This window comes from Columba livia, chromosome 1, assembly GCF_036013475.1.
Source record: "Columba livia isolate bColLiv1 breed racing homer chromosome 1, bColLiv1.pat.W.v2, whole genome shotgun sequence".
Taxonomy (NCBI): Eukaryota; Metazoa; Chordata; class Aves; order Columbiformes; family Columbidae; genus Columba; species Columba livia.
In genome coordinates, this window is record NC_088602.1 from 62,962,702 (window position 1) to 62,988,402 (window position 25,701).

Consider the following 25,701-nt stretch of genomic DNA (forward strand, 5'->3'; position numbering starts at 1 on the left):
GTGGAAGCATAGTCAGGACAGAAGAGAATCAGCACAGTTTAATTGTGAAACAAAGGAGTGCGGATTGGCAATAATTATGTTTCATTGTTTCTGTTGCTTCAAAACTCCCACCATGGCATGGGTTCCACTTGCTGGATAGTGCGGATGCAAAATATCCGTCTGTCCTGTGAGCTTGTGTTATAAATGGTCACTACTAAGGCACACAGGAGGAATGGATAAAACAAGGAAGCAGTGCAGAGAGTTTGGATGGTTTGTAGTAAATATATTGTAAGGGAAAGTCTGACACGGAGGGAAGCCAGGAAGGGACTGGCATGCTCCTAAATCTTTTGGGCACTTCCACTTTTTTCCTCTGAAGATTTGAAAATGGTTTCCCCACTTGTGATAAGCGTTTTTCAAAGCTCTCCAGGTAGGTCATCCACATGACTTTCCAATGGCAAAAACCAGCCATGTTTGTGTTCTTTGTAGCTAACCAGCTATTGGGTAGGAAGCTGTTGCTCAAAATATATATGGAAGGGGCAAAAGGAAAGACAAAGTTTCAAATAGCTAATGTTAACTAATTTTGGAAGAGGTACCACACCTCAGGCATCAGAGTTTTAAGAAATCTGCTTCTATTATGGATTAGAAGGAGATCAAATGTTGGAGTTACATCATCTCATACCCAAACGGACCTCTGTCTTTCTGAGAAGCATGTGGGTCCAGGAGGGCACTCTGGACCAGGAAAAGAACCCAACAAAGATGCAGCTCTTGAGCTGTGGTGGATGTGGCAAGCTGGGCTGCAAGCAGAAACGGAGAGATGAGCTCAGTGTTGGCAATGACCCCTCTAACACTGCTGAAGGCAGTTTTGCCCCTCAAGGGGGTTTGGTGGGGTGCAAGGGGAAAGAGGCAGAGCGTGGGCCATGACAGCATCGCCTCTCCAGCATGTGTGCTGCATCAGAGAGGCTGATGGCGATAAGGGGCCCTGAAAAGCCCACACCAGGTCTTAACAAAAAAAATACAGATTGCACACTGAGTGCAGTCCAAGCCAAGTCTTGAGGCATGGGTTTTGCCAGAATAAAAAGCACAGCAATGCTTTCACCACTTTATTTCAGATTAGTCTTCCCCATCCTTTGGAGTATTTACACTGGCTTCACAACTAGTGCCACAGGCCGTAGGGGTGGGAGCTGGAGGGAGGAGCACTGGGGAGGCACATGGCAAGCTTCAGGTGTGATGCCCTTGTGGCCAAGAAGGCCAAGAGTATCCTGGGGTGAATTAGGAAGAGTGTGACCAGCAGGTCGATGGACGTTCTCCTCCCCCTCTGCCCTGGTGAGGCCACATCTGGAGAACTGCGTCCAGTTCTGGGCTCCCCAGTTCAAGAAGGACACAGAATTACTGGAGAAAGTCCAGCGGAGAGCTGCAGAGATGATTAGGAGTCTGAAGCATCTTTCTTATAAGAAAAGGCTGAGCGAGCTGGGTCTGTTCAGCCAGGAGAACAGAAGGCTGAGAGGGGATCTCTTCATTGTTTATAAATATCTCAAGGATGGATGTCAAGAGGACGGGACCGGACTCTTTTCACTGGTGCCCAACGATAGGATGAGGGGCAACAGGCACAGACTGTAACATAGGAGTTTCCATCTAAACATGAGGAGAAACTTCTTTACTTTGAGGGTGCCAGAGCACTGGAACAGGCTGCCCAGAGAGGTTGTGGAGTCTCCTTCTCTGGAGACATTCAAAACCCGCCTGGACACGTTCCTGTGTGATCTGCTCTGGGTGAACCTGCTTTAGCAGGTGGGTTGGACTAGGTGATCTCCCTTCCAAACCCAACCATTCTGCGATTCTGTGACGGAGCACACGGAGGTGAGCCAGCGATCCGCCACTGGGCTGAGGCTCCCTAACGGGCTTGTGTGTGAGAATGTCGAGCATAACGCAAAAATCGCTTCACCCGTGTCGAGAACCCGCCGCCGGTTCTCCCAGAGGGAGCCGGTGCCACATCGGTCTCCCACAGCCTCGCAGTAAAGGCCCGTGGGGGCTTGTTCCCAGCGCGACGGCGCTGGCCGAAGAGATGAGGGGCCGGCGGATCCGGTAACTTTTCCTCGCCCCTAGGGAAGCCACCGGCTGCTCCTTCCCTGCGGCGCGGCCGTCCCGCTGCGCGCCCGCGGAGGCGCCGTCCGCTCGCTAGGGGGCAGCCGCCGCCCGCCCCTCGGGGCGCGGGTGGGCGCGGGTCGGCGCGGTTGGGGTGCGGAGCGGTGCGCGCCTCTTCCGCGGGCGCGCTGCCCCCTCCGCGCGGCGGGGCCGCCTGCCGCCGCTGCCAGTGATGTCATGGGGCGGCGGCGGCGGCGGCGGCGCGGGGGCGGGGAGGGGGCGGCACTGCAGCTGCATGTGTCTGTAGCGGCGGCGGCGGGGCCGCGGCGTCGTCATCTGCATTCACATGGGGGCGGCGCCGGCCTCCGCCTGAAGCCCCCGCCCGGGGAGACACAAAACCCACGCGAGGCGCGGGGTGCCGCGACCCCCGCCCCGCCGCTGCCGCCGCCATGAATTCGGCGGAGCAGACTGTTACGTGGCTGATCGCCCTGGGCGTGCTGGAGTCGCCCAAAAAGACCATCTCCGACCCCGAAGGGTTCCTCCAGTCCTCCCTGAAGGACGGGGTGGTGCTCTGCCGCCTTCTCGACCGCCTGCTCCCGGGCACCATAGACAAAGTAAGAGCCCGGTTCCCCCCGCTCCGCCGCCCCGCCGCCCTTTGTGCAGCCGGGCCCGCCGCCCCCGGACGCGGCCTCGTCCGCCGCGGGTCCCCTCGCGTCGCCTGCGCCCGTGCGGGAGGGAGGGGGTCCCCGCGGCCACGGGGGGGTGAAGGGCGCGGTGGGGCGGGGGGAGTCAGCCCCGGTCGGGCGTGCGCCCTGGGGGGGCCGGGAAGAGAGCGGAGAGCGGCAATGGGCAGCCTGGCTGAAAAGGGCTTCCCCATTTAGGGCCAGGATTCTTCAAGTGTGTTTTACAGGAAAAAGAGCAAAATAGTGCCTTACTCTCTCAAGTGCTGGATGTACATTGGAGAAGCTTTTTTTTTTTTGGGGGGGGGTGCGGCGAGGGGAGCGTGTTATGGACCTTTTCTGGCGTGCTATGAGCCGGCCGCAAACTTGTCTACGCAACTGCTGGAATAGTCGGTGTCTCACCTCGCTTGGGAGGTGATTCAGCTCATCCCTTCCAGCTTCTGAAGGACATCTTAATGTTTGATGCTTAGTTCTCTTGAAAGCTGTTTTAGCGTTATTTGGGGTTTTTAACTGCTTGGTAGCCTGTGGGAAAAAAATCTCGTTCTTTTTGGGTTGAAAAAAAATGCGCTACAGCTCTATTCGGTGTTGCGTTTGAAGAAAATGTACTCTGTCAGGTAACTTTCATGTGTTATGTGTGCATTCGTAATTCCTGTCGTAGTTCAGCTAGAGGGAAGGGTTTTGATTTTTGATAGTGTGCCTCAAGACTTGGGACGATGCTGTTGTTTCCACCTGGCGTTCAACAACGTAGCGCACGTAGCGACCAGCGTATTGACAAAACTTCCTTGTGAGCTGATACGAGGTGGTGAAGAGAAGATTGATGAAGGTCATTGCTATGCTGGTGGGACAACTCTTTGCTTGAAAGTAACACCATATTTTTCACCTTTTGTGGTTGTCAGACCACTGCATGCATTGGAGCCTGCTGGTAGTGGGCTTTTGTTACCTTCTGTGGCTCTTTTTCAAGTAGTCCACTGTCACACAAAGCTGCAAACTGGTACCTTGAGCTCAGTAAGGCACTGGGCTGGGCTGTCTCCCTTCAGTTCTTCAGTTCTCTACTGACTGGGGCTGTTACTGGTTTGTGTGGTGCTGTAGCATGAAGGTTATGCCTCTGCTCTGGAGTCCCTCTCTACTGAATGTAGGTAGTTCCTGCCACCCTGAATTCACAAACAAAGCAGGAGGTAGCGCGGGGCTGCGGAAACCCTACAAGAGTCCCAGGTGCCATTGATGGGCGATGGAAGCAATGAAGGTGGGGGCAGTGTGTTGGTGGTGGTGTGAGCTTGGGTAAACTTGGGGTCTACTGTGGTGTCTGTTGGAGCTAGCTGGGACAGCTGAAGCCACTGCTGCCACCGCCAGCTTTCCCTGCGACTGTTTTGCTAGAAGGGGTAATAGAGCTGAAGAGTCTGTGTCTGCTCCTGGGGTGCTGTGGCTTTGTGGCACTGGTACATGAGGTGCAAACTGCTGTCCAGTGCACTGGGCTGTAAACGGTGGCTCTGGAGCGGGTAAATGTCCTGCTCCAGCGTCCGGGGTGATGCATGTGGTGTGGGGCTGAGGGCAGAGACCCCCTCAATGCGAGGATCCCCTGCCTGGCCGCCCATCTTCTCAGGCAGGCTCTGCCTTTGCCTTCTTGCTCCCAGGCTCTCTTGTCTGGTGCCACCAAGCCCAAGGAGGGATTTTGGCAGCCCATCCCACTGTGCCACTCCAGGCACCCCTTCTGAGCACCTCTCTAAAATTTTGGACTTTGGGGCAGAAAAGATCTTTCCCCTTGTGTTGATGTCAGGCTTAGTACTATGGAGTCCTGAATTCGGTTTGAGGAATGGGCTTTACCAAATGACGAAATAAATAAAAAGGCATGACAAAAATAAGTTTTAGAAAAGTGTTTCCCTACTTAACATGCTTTCCTGCGTATAGTGTAACTAGGGACAGCTCAGTGCGAGCGAGAGGCTCTCTCTTCTTTTCACGTTAAAAGGAGCAATACTTCTGATGTCCAGGCAGGCGTCTCTTGGTGGCACCCACACCCAGAGGAGGGTGTGCAGAGGGGCGCAGCTCCCCACAGCCTACCGCACCACCACCCTGGCACACAAGGAGCTGTCAGGGGGGCTTCTCATGGACATCGTGGTGCTGAGGCGTGGGCTTTGCTACGGGCTGGGACGGCTGCCAGGGCGGGAAGAGGGCTGGAGGTTTTCAGCATCTCGCCTCCCGAGCTTGCCCCGCATTGAGCAGGGTGCTGGGACGGGTGGCTGCTGGAGGTCCCTGCCAACCTCGCATGTCTCCTCTGGCTTTGGCTTAGGTAAAGTCTGGGGAGAAACAGCATTTTATTTTATTTTTTATTCATTTATTTTATTTTTTTTTTTAGAGAATCCTTATTTTTGTAAGGAGAACTGTGCTTATTTCTGTGGGCCTTTTATGTTGCACTTTCTAACTCGTAGATGCATCTGAGAGACTCATGAACTCATTTTCACGTCCAACATTGTGAATAGTCATTTTCTATAGAATCAGAGTATATACTACATACTTCTTTCATGCTGTCAGCTACCATTATAAGTCAGAGCTATTTCCGCGATACTTTCTTTTTATTTGTTTGCTAATAAAAACATTACATCTTCACTGTATTATGCTATTTTTTTCAATGTCTTTTTTGCTACTATTCATTAAGTAATTTCTTTTTATACCGTGTGCACTTTAAATGAGTCTTTTTATTCCTTGTTTGTCCTGAAAGCCTCCAGTTCAAACTGGACTTTTTTGAAGTCTGAAAGATACAAGATTTGTTCCGCAGATGTAGACTGATAGAGTTCTTAAGATCATTTGGGATCATAACTTTCTATAAATATCTGACATCAGCAGACACTTTGAAGACTCACAGAGCTCATTTTTCTGTAAATGCAAAGTAGTGACTAAAACCACAGAGAACATAAAAAAATACAAATTATAAATAAGAGGAAATGTTTATCAGTTTGATTTTTTTAATGTTTTCTAGAAAATAGTACAAATGTATTTCTTTCTTTCAAAAAATGTTTAGAAAGGGACTTCAATATGTGCAGGAATGCAATAATAAATTTTGTTTGCATTTTGTGCTTTTTAAAGCCTCTGGGTACCTTCAGAGTAATTAGTAGAAGATTTTTCATAAATAAAGGTTGTGTGACCATGAAAGGAATGAAACACTTGAAGGTCAAAAATCACATTTTTCCGAAGTCAATAAAAGAAATTAGTGGGTTTCAAGGCTGGTTAGAATGTTCTTCCTTTAGATTGCTGTGTATTTGTATACCATCCTTGCACAGAATAACATACAGAGCTGCTTGTCAGGAAGTTTTGGCTAAATTTGTTTACATTACAGTCATTTTCTATCTTGAACAGCAGTAAATAGCAAATATTAAATTCACCAGATTCCAAGAACTCTGAATTAAAATATGTTGGAAAGTAATGTTATTATAGACTGTTTCTCTCAATTTTGAGCTCCTATTTAATGTCATTATGATTCCTTTGCATTTTGAGAGAAACCATGACAGGGTAAAACAAAATAGTTGGGTTAGGCAGTGTGATGGGACTGCTCAATAACCTTGTCCTAAACACGAGAAATTAACAAAAAGGGAGAGCAGTTATTTTAAAAACAAAACACAAACCTGATAAAAACCACAACAGCTTCCCCCACCCTGACCAAACCCAGCCATGTCTTAATTTTATTTAGGATCAGAGATCTGTATTGAAACACACTGATGGGTTGATCTGCTCTAAAGGACGGGGAATTGCTGAATTCAAGGCTGTTTGAATGAAAAGCCGCGGTTTCAAGTTACAGGATTTCAACCCCGCGCTGTAAAATTGAGTGACTTTGATGGCAGGGGAGAGGGTCCCCGTGGAAGCATTGCAGTGCGCTTGTCTGCCGCTTAGATGTTTTTCCTCGCAGAGATCATTTTCCAAACAGATTCCTCCATCGCAGACCAGTTTGACCCACTTTTGACGTTGTAAACAGAGATCAGAACTGGAGCGGGAATTTTCCTTGTCATATGAGGCTTCGCGCTCCATTAAGTTTTGTTTGTACTTTCATTTTTGGTCATCTGTTCGACAGAAAGCATCGTTTTGAGGACAGCTTTGTGCCGTTCAGGGAAAATAAGGGAAGACACATTGGGGGATGCGACGCAGCAGCCGTTTGGCACTTTGTGGTGTCCCCCCCGCCGCCTCATGTCAGGGGCTCCTGGAGGGGACGAGAGCAGCTGGGTCAGCGCTTTCAAGCCAGGGCACGGGGACGCGTGCCGGCTGTGCGGTTGGGGCTCACACGCTTTGCCCCCCCTCCATCAAACAGACCATCCCCAGCCCTTGCACCGAGCGTGGGACTGAAGAGCCGCAGAAGCTGCTCTGCTGGCTGCGGGGGGCTGATCCGAACTGCAGCCGCCGCCTCATGCTGCTCCCGCATCGCCGGGATGTGAGGGGAGCCGGCGTGAGGCCGGCCCTGGGAAAATAAATCAGTTCTCTTTCACTGGCTGAAGCTCAGTGCGTGGCTGGATTGGGCACCTCGACATTAATTTGGCTATTGATTGGGATAGTATCAGGACTGATGTCAGCAAAGATAAGGATCTTTCTATAAATACATTGTATACCAGTATTCTCTTTTTAGTGATGTAGGTCTTCGGCTAAACAAGGCATTGTGAATTGTAGTTTAGGAAGAAATTAACTCTCTGCGACTCACAGGGCAAATGAATTGCTGTGTATGAGCGCAAGAACTGAAGAAGAGTCAGAGTCCCCAAAAGAAGGGTTCAGGCTGCCACATGTGGCACCTGTCTTGCCAGCCTTGTTGGTGCGATGGCTGTGAGCAACCGCGGCTCTGGCCAAGTGACATTTATGTTCTGTCCTCTCTGATTTCACATGGATGTATCAGGGCTAAATACTTTTGTCCTGTTGTGATGAGGTGTGACCTGAATGTGGTGTTTCAAGCATTGCAAAGGAAGAAAAAAGGGAAGGTGTTGGGGAGCCAGAGGTAATAACAAGTGGTGATTTTTATAGCCCAGTACCTTTGTAGAGGGTGCAGTGCTGGCCTTGAGCTGGCTGTGGAGCCCAGGCGGAGCTTGGGAACCATGGTGAGCTTCCCACCAGTGGTGTGTAGAGGTTGCTGCTAAGGTAGCAATGGCAAGGTGCTGGTTGCTCCTGAGCAATGTGAATTTGGGATATTCCTCTAGGATGATGGCTCTGCCCCTGCAGCCTCTGTGAGGCTGTTGGGGTCTGCCTGGCTGAACCGAAGGACTGTCCTGCCTTTGCTTGCTGAAATCCATTGGGAAGGTATTGCAGATGCTGGTATTACAGCAGCAGCAGAAGGTCATTGTAGGACTAGACCCGGGAGGCAGGAAGCAAAATCTGCATTTTAATATGCACATGCTCTCTCTCTTCCCCCCGGCAATAGTCCTTACGTAGAGCCTCCCAAGGAGATTATCGTGTTTCTGGCAAGAATAATCCATGCTGGGCAGCTGTGCCTGCCGTGGCTGCGTGCTTGGGGAGCGCTGGCGTCTGTGCGGATGCTGTTGCTCCGGGGTGGAAGCACCACAAGGATGAGCCAAGTGCTGGGGGAAAGTTATCCCAAGCAAAGTCGTTAGTGTGCCTTTTTCCTGAATAGATGCTGCGCTCATAAGTGTTACTGGGAGCTTCTTAATGGCATCGTTTTCTGTTGGAGTCGGTCCTGTTATGAAGTTGTCTTTGGCCAGGTTGCCATTTACCACATTACTCCTGTTGCCTTGTGGGAGCAATGGTGCATGCGTGCACTGAAGGAGAACACCCTTGCTTTTTCCATCAATGCGCTGGCTCTGTAATTCTGGTGGCAGGGATGTTACCTAGAGAAACATGGTGTGCCTGTGTGTGCTGAGGAAGCAGAGGACTTGCATCTGTCAGATCCTGTTAATGTGGAAAGGTCTAGACTGAATAAAATAAGGTCATGCCAGACCCTGAGAAGAGGGGGAAATTAAGAAAACAGTTGGTGATTAAATTGTTTTTGTGAGAAAACACAGAAAGATAATGTAGTTTTGCTTGTCTTACTCTCATTAATGTTCTTTCCACAGTTTCTGAATACATTCTTTCTATGCCTGTGCTTAACATGGACAACAAAAAAAGCAATTCTTTAGCCTTCATGTGCCCAGCTGCTACCAAGAGCATTCTCCGAATGCTGTGTTTTCGTGGGGAAAGGAAGAGCTGCGCGAATGCCACCAGCGTGCTCCCTCTGGTTACTACTGCGTGCTTGTGGCTGAGGACACTACCTTGTTAAGCTGAAAATGTTTAAGATTATAGCTCAAGCCTTAGAAAAACTGAGAGTCTGGCTTCAGCATTGAAGTTTGCAGATTATGTATGTGTATAAGCATATTTATACAAATACACTTTTAAAATCTGGCATTGAACCACTGGGGGGAATTCAATACACATCTTCCTTAAATAACAATTTTAATTAGTTGTTACCCAGTGGCTGTGATTTGAAGAGCTGGAACCTTAAAGCATTTCAAGTGTGACAGGGCTTGCAAAAAATACTGTGAGCTGGCAGCGTGGAAACGGTGTCGGTCTTCACCTTGGTTGGCTGCGCTTTGCTGCCTGATCCTCAGCCAGTGTGACACTCCTGCGCCCTCCCCGGCTTCGTTGCCTGGAGCAAAGCCACCTTCTCTGCACATCTTTCGGGATGATGTGGTTGCCACTGTCACCCACCGCTGGCACTGCGGAGTCGAGGAGGGATCACTGGCCTCGCCTGCGAGACATTCCCGTCGCTTGACTGGTCACCGCGGGACCTTTGGCACCCGGTGGGCAGAGTTCCCTGTCCAGCTGCAAAATGCTGCTCTGGTCTAAGAGTGTTTCCTTCAGGTCTCCATTTTCCTGCTCTGCAGAGAGCGCTGTCGAACGATGTTGGCAGCTTGCCCGGGAGAGGGCTTTGGTGGTCCTATGGAATATTTTCACACACAGGGAGGGGAAAAAGCAATAAAAATTGTGCACCCTCTCCCCCCAGCACCGGTGCAGCTGTGCTGACAGACAAGTGCTTTTGTTGGCTTCGTTAAAGTCATTGGGGGAAGCGGTACTGTTAGACTGGCAGAGGATTTCCCTCTCTGGCATATGTTACATCCACACTGAGGAGCGATGCCAGCATATCTAGCAGCAGAGCTCTCCCAGCGTAAACAAACCCTGAGTGATTGGACTCCTGAAGCCTGAGCTCGTGCCGCATCAAAACAGCGACGCTGTGTGGGAAGCGCTGCAGGGTTTATATGGGAAAGGGTGCAGAATCCCTACCCACCAGCCTCCCTTCACTGGGGAACGTCCTCAGGTAGGGTCTCCCCAGGTGCTGCCTGCATCTGGAACAGCACTTCATCAGGCTTTTTCCACTCACTGACTTCAGGGAAGTACACATTTTCCTGCAGGCACCTAATGCTGGCCCCCCTGGAGCTCTGCAGTGTCAGGCTGGTAACACTGCATGGGCTTGGTGACAGTGGCACGCTAGCTGATTTCCTCTTTGTCTTTGAAATACCAAGAAGATAATAAAAACCATGGGAATTAGGGGTAATACAGGGTGTTTCAAAAGATGGAACCAATTTCAAAGCAGTGTATTTCATGATGACAACACGTTGCATTTACACAAAAATTTACAAATGGTTTAATGAGTTACCGAGTTTCAGTAACCGTTTTAAAAATGCTTCATGTTCCCTCCAGCGATAGTGGAGGGACATCCCTTCAGATGATGGTTGAATTCACCCCAGACACCTCTCAGAATGTCTTCTTCCACTGAGATCACCGCTGCCATGATTCTATTCTTGAGGTCGTCCAGGTTAGTCACTAATGGTGGCACAAAACCAGAGTCTTTGGTGTATCCCCAGAAGAACAAGTCACAGTGATTTCAAATTTGGTCCATATATTTGAAACACTCTGTAGTTCACAGCATTTAGGAAGCACTGGAAAGAAGATTACTCCTGCAGCTACAACTAGTGCTCTCATGCATATATATTAAATTCTTCATGCGCACTCCTGTGCATGTGTTTCAGTAGGGCTCCTGCCTGGTTCAGTTCACAAGTTGGGTGTGCAAGTGGACTGTCATTGCCATTAAAAAGACAGCTGTCTGTCTTGTGTTTGCTAAATTTTACATGTTTGGCATTCTTGGTTTCTTAATGCTGTCTAATGTAGAGGTTTTTTTGATTTTTTTTTTTTTTTTTTTTTTGGGGGGGGGGGAGGTTGGTGAAAAATATAAATATATTGGAAACTTGAGAAAACAAAATACCATCTGGAATGTCCCAGCGCCCTTAACTTGCCATGTTTGTGTCTTAGGGCTTGGTTGAATACCTGTCTCCTGGGAGTCAGTTTGTAGCCTTTGATGGGAATTTGATCAGTGTCCAAGGGAAGTAACAAAAGTACTGTACTTTGACTGCAAAGAGTGGACTGTTTCCTTGAACATTGTTTAATACAGGTACATATCTGAAAGAATGAGCTGAAACAGCTGTATCAGTTTTATAGTATCATTTTCACAGGGCAGATTAAAGAAAAATGTGGCTGTAGTTGTTGTGTAAGACTCAAAGAACCAGTTTATTGAGGCTGCCACAGACCTGGCTGGCATTTTAACCAAAATGCATGTTTCCTTTACAAACTTGGCAGAACTTAGTTTTTGAGGGCTATTTCCAATAAATGACTGAGGCAGCTAAACCAGAACATCAGTGTATTTGAATGTAGGTCACTGTTAATGAAGGCTGGTCAAGCAGACAAGCATTTCTGAATACATGCAGGCGAAGAACTCGAAGAGCTGGAAGAGTCTTCGTTCAAAGTGGTCCTGGTTTGTATTGGGTTTGCATGGTGAGGTTTTGGTAGCAGGAGGCTGCAGAGGTGGCTTCTGTGAGAAGGTGCTAGAAGCTTCTCCTGTGTCTGACAGAGTCAATGCCAAGGCCAAAGCTGAGCCCATCAATGGTGGTGGTAGCACCTCTGGGATAACATATTCAAGAAGAAGAAAAAAAAACCTGCTGTGCAACAGCAGACTGAGAGAGGAGTGAGAAAATGTGAGACACAGCCCTGCAGACACCAATATCAGTGAAGAAGGGCAGGAGGTGCTCCAGGCACCGGAGCAGAGATTCCCCTGCAGACTGTGGTGCGGATCATGATGGGACCAGCTGTTCTCCTGCAGCCCATGAACGTCCACAGTGGAGCAGAGATCCACCTACAGCTCATGGAGGACCCCACACAGTAGCAGGTGGATGCCCAAAGGAGGCTGTGACTCTGTGGGAAGCCCAAGCTGGATCAGGCTCCTGGCAGGACCTGTGACTGTGGAGAGAAGAGCCCAGGCTGGAGCAGGTTTGCTGGAAGCACTTGTGACCCCATGGGGGACCCATATGGTGGAGCAGTCTGTTCCTGAAGGACCTCACCCTGTGGAAGGAACCCATGCTGGAGCAGTCAGTGGAGAACTGCAGCCCATGGGAAGGACCCATGCTAGAGGAGTTCGTGAAGAACTGTCTTCCATGGGAGAGACCCCACGCTGGAGCAGGGGAAGAGTGTGAGGAGTCCTTCCCCTGAGGAGGAAGGAGCAACAGAGACAACATGTGATGAACTGACTGCAGCCCCCATTCCCCATCCCCCTGTGCCACTGGGAGGGAGGAGGTACAGAAATTAGGAGTAAAGTTAAGCCTGGGAAGAAAGGAGTGGTGGGGAACAGGTGTTTGAAGATTTGGTTTTATTTCTGATGACTCTACTCTTTGATTGGTAATAAATTAATTTAATTTCCCCAACTTGAGTTTGTTTTGCCCACCACAGTAATTGGTGAGTGATCTGTCCCTGTCCTTATCTTGACCCATGAGCCTTTCATCATATTTTCTCTCCCCTGTCCAGCTGAAAATGGGTAGCGATAATGCAGCTTGGTGGGCACCTGACATCCAGCCGAGGTCAACCCACCACATGGTTCTAGGTGCCATAGCAAGGTGGAAGTTGAAGAAGCATGGAGCTGTGGCTGATGAGTCAGTATGGTCTGTAGGGCAGCAAAGGAAGGGTGGTGGGATAAGGTTGTGTGGTAGATTAGGTCTAAATGTGGGATTGGAGTTGCTGATTGGGAAGGTGATGTTGTGTGGTCTGAGGTGGGATAGAGGGAAGGATGGAGTACAGGTGCTGGTGTGGCGAGATAGGATGTGCACCAGAGGAGTGTCAGATGTGGGGTTAGCTGTGCTGATAGTTGTGGAGCAAGGCAGTGGGATCTAAGAGCTGGTGCTGCAGGTGTCATTAATAGCGGTGTCCAAGGCCAAGAGGTTTGGGAATTTCCATGTGAAGTTACTTAATAAGAACTGGACACCTGTCACTTGTCAGAGAGGATATACTGTTGAGTTCTTCCAGAGGACACTCAAAGGACCCTCCTAAGTCTAGGAGGTGACTGGAGTTTGGGATGCTAAGTAGAGGGAGGCACACTGTGTTAAAGTCCTGGATGGGGCCACAAGCATAGATCCACTTTTGCTTGCTGCATTGTCTTAGCTCTAGGTTAACTTCAAGGCCAGGTATCCTTCTCAGCATGTAAGAATTTTAGGGTGTATGTTAAGGCACCTACTTTGCCCCTTGTGTCATACGCAGAGCCTGGGTGAATTCTTGCGTAAACCCTGCAAATTTAAAATTTGGGCACTGTAGTTCATGGCTTGTAAGAGCTTCAGTCTGTTACTGGATCTAGCTCTTACTATCTATGCTGACTGCCTGCTGCTGCATTCTCAGAGCATGGGTTTCCTTATGCCAGAATACATGTATCTAACACACAGTGACTGCTGCGGGGGTTATTATTGAAAAGTTTGTGAGCAGCAGGTTTTATAGGTTGGGAAAAGTCAGTACTAAAGAGCTACTGTGCCACAGAAACAGTAGCATGGTAAGATCTGGCATTCCATCAAGGCACCTAATTTTAAAACAAAACTGTGCCTTGCTGAGAATCCTGATCTGTGTTTTTAGTTTAAATATAGCATGCTGCTAATGTCACCTAATGCTGCCAGCAAGATGTGCAATCCATGAAGCGGGTGGCTCGAACTGCAGAGTGCCCCTCACTTGGAGACGTGGAAGATGCAATTCTTTGAAGTGCAGCTGTGGCTCCTGTGGTCCTGGGAGAAGCTCCATGCACAGTCCTCTGAGCCCACCTCTGTTCGCTGATTGCAGAGGGGGCACTGCACCTGTCGTCAGCCCCTAGCTGATGCTCCCTCAAGAAGCAGATGATGTCCTCCTGTGTAGCTATGGATGATGCCAGTGTGATGCTGCTCTCTCTCTTTCATCCCTGCCAGGTGCAATTTATGAGGGCGGGTGCTCTGGGATGGAGGATGGAGTGAGAAACCCGAATGCCTCAAAGGATGGGTCCTGCTGGGCGTGAGTGCAGGAGCAGGCAGGAGGTAACACAGCTGGGGTGGTGGTGAGGGAAGGAACCTGCAGGAGTTGCTGGGCAGTGAATCACCCGCAGCTTCACAGCCCAAGTTAGAGTGAAAATGGCCTGACTTCCTGATCATGATTTTTTTTTTTTTTTAATCTCATTTTTTATCCCTGGACACAAACTGTGGCGACAAACCCCAGGCTGCAGTGCCTGTGCAGGAGGTATTGGCCTCTGTGCCACCATGCTCCATCAGAAGATCATTTGCCCTTGATGTTGTTGTGCCTTAGCCACTCAAGGGGGCTGGATGCAAAACACAGCTGCTGTGGGACTGTGTGTGATCAATAGGACCCTTTCACTAGCTTTGCTGCATTGTTCATTTATAGTATTTTTACTGATCAGAGTGTGGTAATGCTCGGTGTATACAAGGTGTTTTGAAACATTGAGAGAAAACTCTTTCTGGCTGTGAGGTCGATACAGTGTAAAAGACTCCAGGGAGAATAAGCAGGGTGCAGGAAAGGTGCAGGAAAGGTGTCACATTGTGACAGAGGACAGCACCCTTGTTCACCCTGTCCCTACAACACCTCCCTTTGGGATTGCATCCTTTTGCAATGCTCTTCACAGTGCAGGGCTGCCTCTTTAGGGGGTTTTCCCCTTCTTCAAGGCTGAGTCTTTGTACTGCAGATGCTGGCAGCTGTGCTCCTGAACGGGACATTTTTAAGTGGCTCTGGACATGCCTACTAGTTTGCAGTTGCTTTTTATGTTTTCTATTAGTTTCTGCTTTCTAGTAATGGAGATAGTCTTCTTACATAGTAAACCACATTGTACGTATTATATGTCATGCTAGATAAATGATTATATTTTTTTTAACTTATATGTTGTAATTCTGCTGTAATTCAGTTTCTTGCTGTTGCCCTCCTGGTAGATTCCAGTTTATATTTAAAGACCTCATACACCTCTCTTCCTTTAACTCATTTTGTCAACTTGTTCAGCAGATAAATGCAAGTGAACAGCTAGTTTCCTGTACGTATAGCTGAAGTTTTTATTGATCTCTTGTGTTTACTCATTGCAATCAAAGTTGTTGTTGCTGTTTCTTTTTATTTTCTTTTATTTTTCTTTTAAACTCATTATTTTACACATTCCTTGCTTATTTTCTTCATATGCTTTCCTGGTCCAAAGGCTTTCCTGGCCTTTTTCATTTTTTCTAAGACTATCCCTGTTAAACCTTGATGCTGCCTGCCTCTGCATTGCCTTTTTTTATGCAGTTGTTTATTAAAATCATAGATTTAAACTGGTCAAAATGAATCCAACATTTAGCCCGGTACCATCTATTTGTATCGCACATTGTTCTCTGTCTTCTCTGGATGGTGGAAAATGTGCTCTGCTCCTTGATAGCTGCAGTGCATCATGCAAGTGTCCTCATTGAACTAGCTGTGATTTCCAGAACTACTCCCTGAGAGATTAAATCTTAATCAGAACCTGTCCCTGAACTATGAAGAAGTGGTTTAAACTGTTGCTGCTCTGTGTATTACCTTCCACTTGTCTCTTTGGATTCCACTGTGGAGCCCTGGTCCCTAATTAAGAATCTGTCAGATCCCTTTGGAATACTTATATTTTCTAATTACTGTTAACCTTTTTTATTTGTATTACTGCAGCACGTAGAGGTTCCAGTTGGACATTGAGGCCTCTTTGTAATAGGAGTTGTATAGACATCTAAGAAGCAGACTTCCTATTTATGAACTAACGTGTTGGTCTGTGAAAGGAAGAGGATGAAGCAAATACTGGAGAGGAAGATACGTAACCTCTTTATTTCACTGGCTTTATGTACGTGCAATCTGTTTTTTATTAAGCTAAGTAATTTTGGCGTATGACACTATTTAAATTTTATTTTGTTTATCCTTTCTCTCTGATTGTATTTGCCATTTTTCAGGCAGTCTAATACTGTGGTCTGCTTACGTTATGTTCTGTTCTATTTTGAATAGTCAGTGAGTCTATGAACATGACCCATGAGAGAGACACCACCCTCCCTTTTAACTGCATGTAGAGGATGTCATAGACTATAGGTGTGATTTTTCACACTGGCTTGGCCCACATAATTGAGCTTTAAGATTCTGTCAGAGCTTCCAAGTTTGTTACTCAGGTCACTGTGTTTCTCAGCCATCTGTAGGAGAAGGTTACCAGAATCACGTTAAGATTTCCCAGGTAAGTAACTTAATGGGTTTGCTTTTTTTTAAGGGATCATTAACACTTTACATTTCTAGCAGGATACAAATGCTAAGATATTTTTAGATTTGTTACCCATATGCTTCTGTCTCCTGTTGGATAAAAATGCCACAATAGCCACAGAGCTGAGAAAGCGTAGTCTGCTTCTAGCATTGCCACTAAAATCTGTTCCCTTGTTTTGTGCAAGAAGATTTCTAAAGATTTACTGTAACTTATTTTATTCTTTTGGGGCAAGATGATTTTTAATTAAAAACATGCGTTGTAGTGCTGGGTAGGGCTGAGGTCTCTCAGACTTATACTTGGCATGGATTTTAGACTTTCAGACCAGACAGAGGACAGTTTGCAGGGTTTGGGTTTTCTTTGCTTGTTGTTCCTTTAATCTTTAAGTAGAAGCTTTTGCCCTCCTCTAATCAGATGTTCCTCCTTACCTATTTTTTATTGGCCTGTTTCCAGGTATAAGGTACATGCAGTCTCTTAGGAGGTAGTAGTAGCTGTGTCTGGGTTTTTTACAATTACTGAGTTATGTGCGTAACATGTGGGAACTTTGGGAATAAAGAGTGTTAACATTGATTATGTTATGAGACAAGTAATTTGCTTCTTTTGAGTGATATCTAGATTTACTGTAATTTCTTGTTAGAGGTTATTCTTGTTTGGGGAGTAGAAGTCATTTTAAGGTTTCTCAGAATGAAAAGACGTCTTGATGAAGTAGAAGCAACAAAAAAATCATTGGTGCAAAAAAGAGATGAGGAAGTCTGATCCATAAAGGGAGATCGAAACCGGTTATTATGCAAATAATTTAAAGAAAAAAGTTGCAAGCTGCAACTCTGTAATTATTGTGTAAATATTAGGAATATGGAGATGGGAGCATCTTAGAAGCATCAGCTTTCATGGAAATACTAATGGGATTCTTAGGAACCCTTTGTAACAAGGGACGCTGACGTGACTGACAATGCTTGAGATTTCTTACTGAATTAAGAAGTAAATTAATCAAAGTAATCAAAAAGTATAACAAGCAATTAATGTGAAACCAGCAAAAACAATGCAAGAAGGATGAAGCTCTTGGTGTTTCCAGGAGGGTTCTCTCTCCACTTGTATTCTTTCTGAATTTGTTGAGATCAACTTTTGGACTGTTGTACTCATGTAGGACTTCTTTGGTGTTCCCTTTATGGTTTTGTGTAGTAAGAGGGTTTTTCTTAACCCACAGCAGTTTACCAAACAATTTGAGGAGGTTTGGGGGTGCAGGGGGAGTGGTGCTTGCCTGAGGAATAGAAAATCATTCAACTCATGGCTACCAAACTCCTTGTATTATGAAATAGTGGCTTTCATTTAAAACTCATTTGAATTTTGTGCTTAGAAAGTTATAGTGACCTGTGTTTAAATTTGTTTGTACCAGGCTCACCCTGTCATGCTGTTGTATTTGTTAATTTTTGTGGTGTCATAGGGACAGAAATAACTTTTATGCTGTATAAACATAGGGAAAGGCACTACACTGGTTTCAGCTTGATAGAACTTTCGAACATTATGTGACATTCCCAATGCCATGGAGACGGATTGTGCTTGTGAGCTTGTGTAGCCTTCACATCCGCGTGTAGTCAACCAAACTTCCGAGTGTAATGCCTAATCGAAGGACATGACGCCGCCTGTTGCCGCCTCAGCTTCCAGCGACTTGCAATGCACTTGTGTGCTGGGCTGTCCCCTTCCAGCAGAACGAGGTGGCCAGGGCTGCGGTTCTGCTTACCTCTTGGGTTTGGGAAATGCTTTGTTTGCTAAACTACTTCATAGAAATCAATGAGCTTACTGGGAAATGATGCCTGTGTACGCACAGAATTCAAGTTAAGCTTTGTTAAGTTAAGCTGCAACCCCGAAGCCCATGGAGCTGGGCTGCTTTTCTGTGGAAGGTCTACACTTCACGGTGGAGGTTGAACTGAAGGCAGCATGAATGTGGCTACAGAAAGCACATGGCTGCGTTGCCAAAAGGTCTGTTCAGTTCAGTCAAGGTTTTCCTCTTTGTGAAGTTGCTTCTTTTCTGGGGTAGGAGGAGACTGCAGCTGTTTAAAAAGCTACAGATAAACGAAGCTCGTTAACATCGGACCCTGCAATTGGTAGATCATTAACTCTGGGTGCCGGTATTTCTCCACCGCGGTCTTTGGGGCGTTTCTGATCTATTTCCTTGTTGCAAAACCTGATTCTTAAGGGCAAAGGCAAAACAAGAGGGGCACTGGCAGCCCCACGAACGACACGGGTGTTTAACCCCGGACACCGCCGCGGCTCAGTGTCAGCCCGGGCAGGGGCTGTGTCAGCCCAGGCCCGAGGGGCCGCCCCTGCTGCCCAAACCCTTCGCGGCACGGGGGGCAGGGGGTGTGTGTTATTATCTAAAAAAGAAATAAAAAACGCCGAAGCGGCAAGGCCCGGGCGCGCTCTCAGCGGAGCTCTCCGCCTTCCCCCCTGCGGCTGCGGGCGGGCCGGGGCGGGGCCGCGCCTCCCTGCCCGCCCTCCCGTCACCGCCCGCCCCGCGGCGGAGCGGAGCAGAGCCGAGCGAGCTCAGCCGAGCCGAGCCGCCCAGGGCCGCGCCTGGCCCGGGACACCCCTGCCTGCGCTCCTGCCCGCCGCCCACTGCCCTCGCACGCCATTTCCTGTGCTCCGTGTTTACTTCCCGGTTCAACCCCTTCAGTGGGAGAGATCGGTGCCGCCGCCGCCGTTTGCGGAGGGAGCGGGAGGTGAGGAGAGCAGAGCGGCGGGGGACGGCTGTGCCGTGCCGTGCCGTGCTGGCCCCGCGCTGAGCCGTCCGCCTCTTCTCTTGCAGGTGTACCCGGAGCCGCGGACGGAGGGTGAGTGCCTGAGCAACATCCGCGAGTTCCTGCGGGGCTGCGGTGCCTCCCTCCGCCTGGAGGTGAGTCGGGGCGGGGGCGAGCGGGGTGCCCGGGAGGGGAGATGTCTGGTTCGATCCCCGGGTGTGGATGGAGGGAGGGTGGAGGGAGTGTTTCTCTGCCCGGTCGGGGACGCGGTGCTGCCCACCCTTTGTGCCCGGGGGCGGCCGGTGGCGGGCGGCTGACAAGATGGTGGCGGCCGCCCCTCCCCTGGCTGCGGGCCCGGGGGGCGGCGGGGGAAGAAGCCGGAGGAACCGCCGGTGCCCGCACCGGGGCTGCCTCCGCTGGGTTGCGGTGGCGGCCGTGCCACGGCTGGGCCCTCCGTGGCCGCGGGAGGGCTTGGCCGAGGGGCGGTGAAGCGGAAAACGTGCTGTACCGCGGGGAAGGGGCAGGGACGGGCCTCGCTTCTCCGCGGGCGCCGAGGCAGGGGGAGCCCCGTCCTTCTGATGCTGGGAAGCGGGGATGGGCTGCCGGCACCCCACCGGGTGCCGATGGGGTTTGTCCGGCTCCATTGCGGGTGAAACCTTTGCTTTGCTGCTAAAACGGCTTCTTGGTTTAAAAAAGAAAAAAAAAAAAGGGTATAAATTGTATCCGATTTATTTGTGGAGCTGTTTCTGAGGCGCTGGAGTTGGCTTGTGGAAATGCGGTTGGTAACAGCCGAATGAGATGCTAATTTAGGAAAATGGTAGGTGGTGTTTCTTCTGTTTTAAATTTGCGTTACATAAAAGCCCAGCAAACTGCCATATTTTCCAAACATGCATTCGCAGGGTTGCAAATTAGGTAGTTATATATTACCAGTATATTTAGCTATAGCAAGTACATGCTGCTGTCGAGTTTTCTTGGTACGTGTGGGGGAAGGAACTGGTGCGATTACAAACAAGTTGCAACTTCACTGCGTTGGAAAGTGAGTGGTATTGTAATTTCAGTTCTTAGAGGCATCTTTTGGGTGGAAGAAATGGTTTCTAGTGCTTCTGAAATAAAATTAATGAATCTTACCTTAAGTAGTTCTCAGTTCATTACAGTACCTCTGGTCCTGCCTGTGATTTTTTCCAGGAAGTAACAGAATATCATTAAAAAGACTCTGATTGCTTTCCTGAGGCCTCTAAACAGTGAAGTATCATTAGTGAAACTAATGATACTTACAGGACTTGCATTTAAGCTGAGGTTTCGTCATAGGGAAAGATGGAAATTAAGACAGCGTTTAGCACTGTTCCTTGTGAAATAAGACCTTGCATTTCTTACCTGCCTTTCTTCACCTCCCTGCCCCCAATTAATAGACAGTCTTATAAGATTTGTTGGGAGAGAAAAACCGAATTAAGTTCTAAAATTTTCAGAAACCAGCTTCTGGGGCGGACTTTGTATTGACTCAAGCATTCTGTTTTGCCTTAAAGCAGCTGGCTGTCAATTTGTCTTTCTAGGGCTGCATTAAGTTTTTCATATTTTGGTCGTTCATCTGTGAGAGCTGATTGAAAATCCAAGTAGTAGGCGTGCATGAGCTAGAGAGAGTTAGGTTAGGGAGGCACTCCAGATTTCAGTTTGGAAATAAACTGAGTATTGCAAATGTTGAAGCAAAAGGGGGAAGAAGAATACTGTTAATATTTCTCCCCCCTTACTTCCTAAAGCAGGTCTGTCACTAAGCTTGGGGTTTTTTTCAATTGTGACAGGCTGGGAAGAGTCACAGCATTGGAACTCGGTCTCTCTTTTGTAGTTGCGGGAAGCTTTTGTCAGCTCTTTTCCTTGGAGTGACAAGAAAGTGATGAAAAATGACTAAAAGAAAAGATAAATTTCATCTTTCTCTCAGAGCTTGAATATCTTTGGGCATAGTCAGATTGTTAAACTGGCCTCAGGGGCTTCTCAGCAAGACTGCCGGAAACTCTTTTCTTATGTGGAGGTAACTGGCTGTGGTAGCTTCCAGCTCAGCATGTTGGAACAGGAGTTACTCCCAAGCAACCTGAAGAGTTGAGAGGCTGGCAGGAAAGAGCACAAATGCTCGGGCTTATGGAGCCTCTCTTGTGTGTGTATTTATGGCTTGTACGTTGGCTGTTCCCTGTTGTTTTCTCATTAGTTTTTTCCAAGCCCCTGGCTGCGGCCAAAGATGAGAAAGGGATGGCAGTTTGGGTTCAGCCAGTGAGTAGCTGGCAGGAGCCTCTCGGCCATCCGCTAATCCTGGGCTCTTTGTCATGTCTCCTTTAGCAAGGTGTGAGTCAGCCCTCCTGTATCTCCGCCTTCCTCGCTGTGGGAACTCAGGAGATGCCACAGCTCCTCTAGGTACCGTCTGTGTAATTTTTCCTTAGTTGCAATCAGGTTTAGAGATTGTGTTGAGTGAAGGATGCGAAGAGGATCTCTGGAAGAGGTGAAGGGGATATTTTCAGCGTGGGCAAATTAGCTAATTGAGAGTTAATAGTGAGTATAAATATTTGACAAAGTGGTGGATGTGTACGTGATACCTTACATAGTAGGAACATTTGGATAATAGAGGTATTAGAGGAAGCTCTGGAGTGGTGTGGGTATATGTAACCTTGTTCTGTGCACTGACACTTTTCTTAACAAGTATTCCGCAGTGTGTAGCTTTGCATGGCTCTACAAGGGGTGTGCTTGAGCCTGGCATTGAATCTGAGTTTTACGTAGCTGGATCAGGTGATTGTGTATAATTTTGTGAGTGTGGTGAAAATATGGTACTGGTTTGTTTAGCCTAGGCTCAGCATTGTACAAGTATGTTTTTTGTTTTATTCCCAGATCTGAACTCATCTTGGAAGCAGTAGGGTTGTATTTTTATGAAACTGCATCAGAGCTCCTCGCCTTGCTGGAGCCCTGTACGGTTTCAGCTTTGGAGACTTTGTTATGGCATGTTTGAGAACTTGATAAACTGCTGCAGTTAATGGAAAGCTATACAGCGGTAGGTAGCTTCTTTGAGGTGCTTTCATCTGTGGCGTCCTCTTATTAGAGGACATGATGACTTTTTTCTTCCTACCCTAAAAATAAGGGGTGGAGATGAGAAACTTTGTTGGTTTGGAAATGTTCTGGTGTCTGAAAGGTATTGTTCTCTTTTCTTCCGCTTACTTCCCAGTAAGTTTGGGCTGTTAGAAAGATAATAGGATATTCAGGAAGAATATTTCAAATTCTAATGAGAAGGATTGCTATTCCTCAAAGGAAGCCCGTGGCTCCCTTCCCACACCTCCTGGTATTTTTTTGATGTTTAAGTGTTCCAGAGCAAAAAGAGTACTTAATCTGGAGCTTGCAGCAGTCCTTTTTAAGATGAAATATGGGTGGATAAAGGAGAGTGTGTTTGAAGAAATAACCAGAAGAATGTTCTGCAAGTATTGCTTTTTTATTTGTATGCAGATACAAAGAACTGAGACCTATTAATGAAATAAAAATGTTCTTAAGACCTCAACCGGGGACTGAATTTGCAATTCTATGTTATTTTTCCCTTCTGGAAATGGTTAGTGTTTGCTTAGAATAATTGTAGTGTTGAGCAGCTTATTCTGCTTCGAAGCTTTGCTGTCTGTGATGAATGTAGATAGAAGGGACTGTGGAATAGTGACCCACATTGCCACTTCACAACTTACTGTGCACTTTTTTCCTTAGACAGAGGATTTTTGCTATATACTGCCCTTGCCATTTTTGCTTTAAAGGCTGTTTTCCCCTCCAGTTTTTATTTGGGGTGGGAAGACGTTTAAGTGTACTCCCTTCTGAGAAGATTGACCCACTTTTCAGAATAAAGTCCTAGACAGTTGTTGCACATGCTGGGCTCTCTTCTAGAAGAGTATGGGTTGACATGTATAGTTGATATGGAACTTACTGCAGGTATGCGGTGTCTTCCACAGAAATCGGGCAGAAGAGGCAGAAATGAAAAGGTGGGGGTCACAGAGCATGTGTTCCTATCTGAGCCCTAGTAAGTTTTGCTGTAGTTATTATCTTGTACCTGTGTTGTGTTACTGCAGTTTGGTTACCCTTCGAATGAGTTTCAGCTTCCTGAATATAACATAGTCTTTCCTCTTTTTTTGGCCAGAGCTGCTTGACAGCTTGCAGGGCTGAAAAGAGGCCCTGGAGAAATCGCTGTATAGTTCAACAGCAGAGAGGTTTGCCTGGGGAGCAGTTAAATGTAGAATAATAAGCAAAAATAGTTTATTAGAAAGCCGTGTTAGTGTATGTTGTTTAAAAGGCAGAATGCTTGATATGTCCTGTGAACAATACCAAGCTCTATGTGATCAAATTTCATGATTAGTGTCTTGCAGCATTTTTCTGTTGGCTTTCATCAAATGAAAGATTAATGCCTGCTTATCTGCAAGTATCTAGTGTTAACAGGTTTCTTAAGCTCAAAATTGATTTGTATTTCTGACTTTTATACTGATGGGAATGATGGAAACTGGCAAATGGAAAAAAGGTAGACAAGCCATGGATCTGAGAGACTTTTCTGTACCTGTCAAGAGACATTCTTGCCTCTGGGATTCAGGATGGTCATTTTATTACAGAGGCAGCATTGCCAAAACCAGGATTTTATTTCTACAGTAAACCAACCAAAGAAGAAATAAAGCAAACCTGGCAGTATCATACAGTCTAAGAAAATCCTTTATTATTAAATCTCTTGTATAAGAAGGATTTGCCCTTAAGGTTCAGAACACGGCATGCAAATTTGGGATATTAAAGCTAGTGAGCTATGAATTATATCAAGATATACAAATGCCTGTAAATGTCTGTGATACAGCTCTAGCCCTGGGGGAAAGTTTGCAAAGGGTGCCAATGTCATTCTGTTATAGACAAACTCATCTTTTGGGAGCAAGCTCGCAAGCTTACACCCACCATAGCAGTTCATCCCTCAGGTGATGCTCATTTTCTGAGCATAGTTCTTTAGATCTTATGGCAACAGTCCTACTGCCGTTGTGGCCTTGAAAAGGCATTCTGCTAGTTGGCTTTCAGAGACCTGTAAGGAAGGTGAAGAGCTAAGCTGCTAGCATGGCACCTCTGTTAGTGAATTAGGAATAACTAGGATTCTAGTACTGAAGAGCATTAGGCCAGTCTTATGATGATGATGATCTAGAAATTCAATGACCCACCTACTCCTTTCAGTCCTTGTTTAGGCTATCTTTTATTTTTTTGTCTTTTTGTCAAGAGCAATATTTTCTTTAGATTTTATCTTGGTTTTATTCCAACAGAATGTCTTTCTGACCCAGAAGGTGTGCTGCCAAATGCCATGGCCAAATGCCTTCACGATTCTTTGTTATAAACATTTCCAGAATTTTGATCTTTTGAAGTTACCATTCTGTGCCTACAGACCACACATTTGAAAGTTTTATTTGGAGGCTGAGGTCTTACTGGTAGATTTTTTTCAAAAGGGAAAAATAGTACAAATAAATTGTATCTCTTATTACCGATATGTCTACTGTATTCCTTCTCTTCCCCCATGATTTTTAATAGTTCACAAAACTACTCTGAACAGATCTACACTAGTTAATACTTACAGCGAAGTGCCGTGTGTCACTGCAACTCACCTTGTACATATTGACCTCCAAGACACGACTGCTGCTTCCCTGATTTCTATCCTTTTTCCCATGTGTTAATATGACAATTCTGAAAAATCAGTATTTCATGATGTTTGTCCTCACGTTTTCTTTTTGGTCTGTTTCGTCCATCACTTATAATAGAGAAGCACAGCCTGACTTGCATGATTAGAAGGCCATGTTAGTACATCCCAAGATGTGCTCAGACAAGAAGATACTGTTAATTGGCTATTTATGGTACTTTTATAGAATGACTTCTTTTTACGATGTAACCGTTTCTTATGATGCACAAAGTAGTCTGGGACCGTGACCATGTTTTATGTGTTTACCAAATCTTTGTATTCCCATTGAGGAGAAGGCTTTGAATACTACTTTTACGGTGTCTTACAGATGAATGTTGGAAAAGTAGTCGTTTTTTTTTAAGGTCAAACCAGTTCCTCATCATGCGTAGTATCACTGTAGCTGAGGAGGTGACACAGAGGCAGGAACATATGATGCTGGACAGGGAGGAATGGTAGTATCAGCAGCTGTTACATTTTTATCCAGTAAAACACAGTCTAAAACATGAATGTGCATGGTAGCCTTTCGGATCCTCACACTGTTCCCTGCTCACTTAAACCTTCCTTCTCTTCCCGTGAGAATTTATTTCTTGTGGCTCTGCCAAGCTTGTTGCATCATCACGAGTGTGGTATCGTGCTATCGCCTCTTGAGTAAAGTGACTCCAGCGGCTTTCATTAAATAGGAAGAATGCCTCTACTTATTGGAGTATGACATTTTGAATTGGCCTATAAATATGTTCATTCCTGCCACTTCTTTTGCACACTGGCATGATACTTTGAATGCAAAATTATAAGTGACTGTGCATGTAGAGAGTCTGTGTGACACGACGGATCTGCCATGGGTGCAGATCCATTTGTCTGCACTGCGTGGACGATACACAAGGATGAGTCTGGCCTGTTAAAATACATCCACAATGTTTCAATCATATCTTGGAGTTCAGTACGTACAAGGCAAGTTGCAGTGACACGCTCTGATTTGCTGTAAATATTATCTAGTGTAGATCTGTTTGGAGCAGT

General features: G+C 46.9%; 1 protein-coding gene across 5 annotated transcripts in view; it reads left to right on the forward strand.

Moving 5' to 3' along the window:
* The first annotated feature begins 2,361 nt into the window (after window positions 1-2,361).
* The window catches only part of ARHGEF7 (Rho guanine nucleotide exchange factor 7), a 130,914-nt gene continuing 107,574 nt past the window's right edge, over window positions 2,362-25,701 (forward strand). Inside the window, exons 1-2 of one of the 5 annotated variants that reach the window (XM_065058717.1) lie at window positions 2,362-2,672; window positions 19,061-19,147. In XM_065058717.1, the coding sequence (XP_064914789.1) occupies window positions 2,508-2,672; window positions 19,061-19,147 (252 nt within the window). In that variant the 5' untranslated portion in view covers window positions 2,362-2,507. Of the gene's footprint in view, window positions 2,673-18,780; window positions 18,975-19,060; window positions 19,148-25,701 lie in introns of those variants that run through there. The other 4 variants (XM_065058706.1, XM_065058735.1, XM_065058745.1 and 1 more) reach the window with 4 other exon arrangements.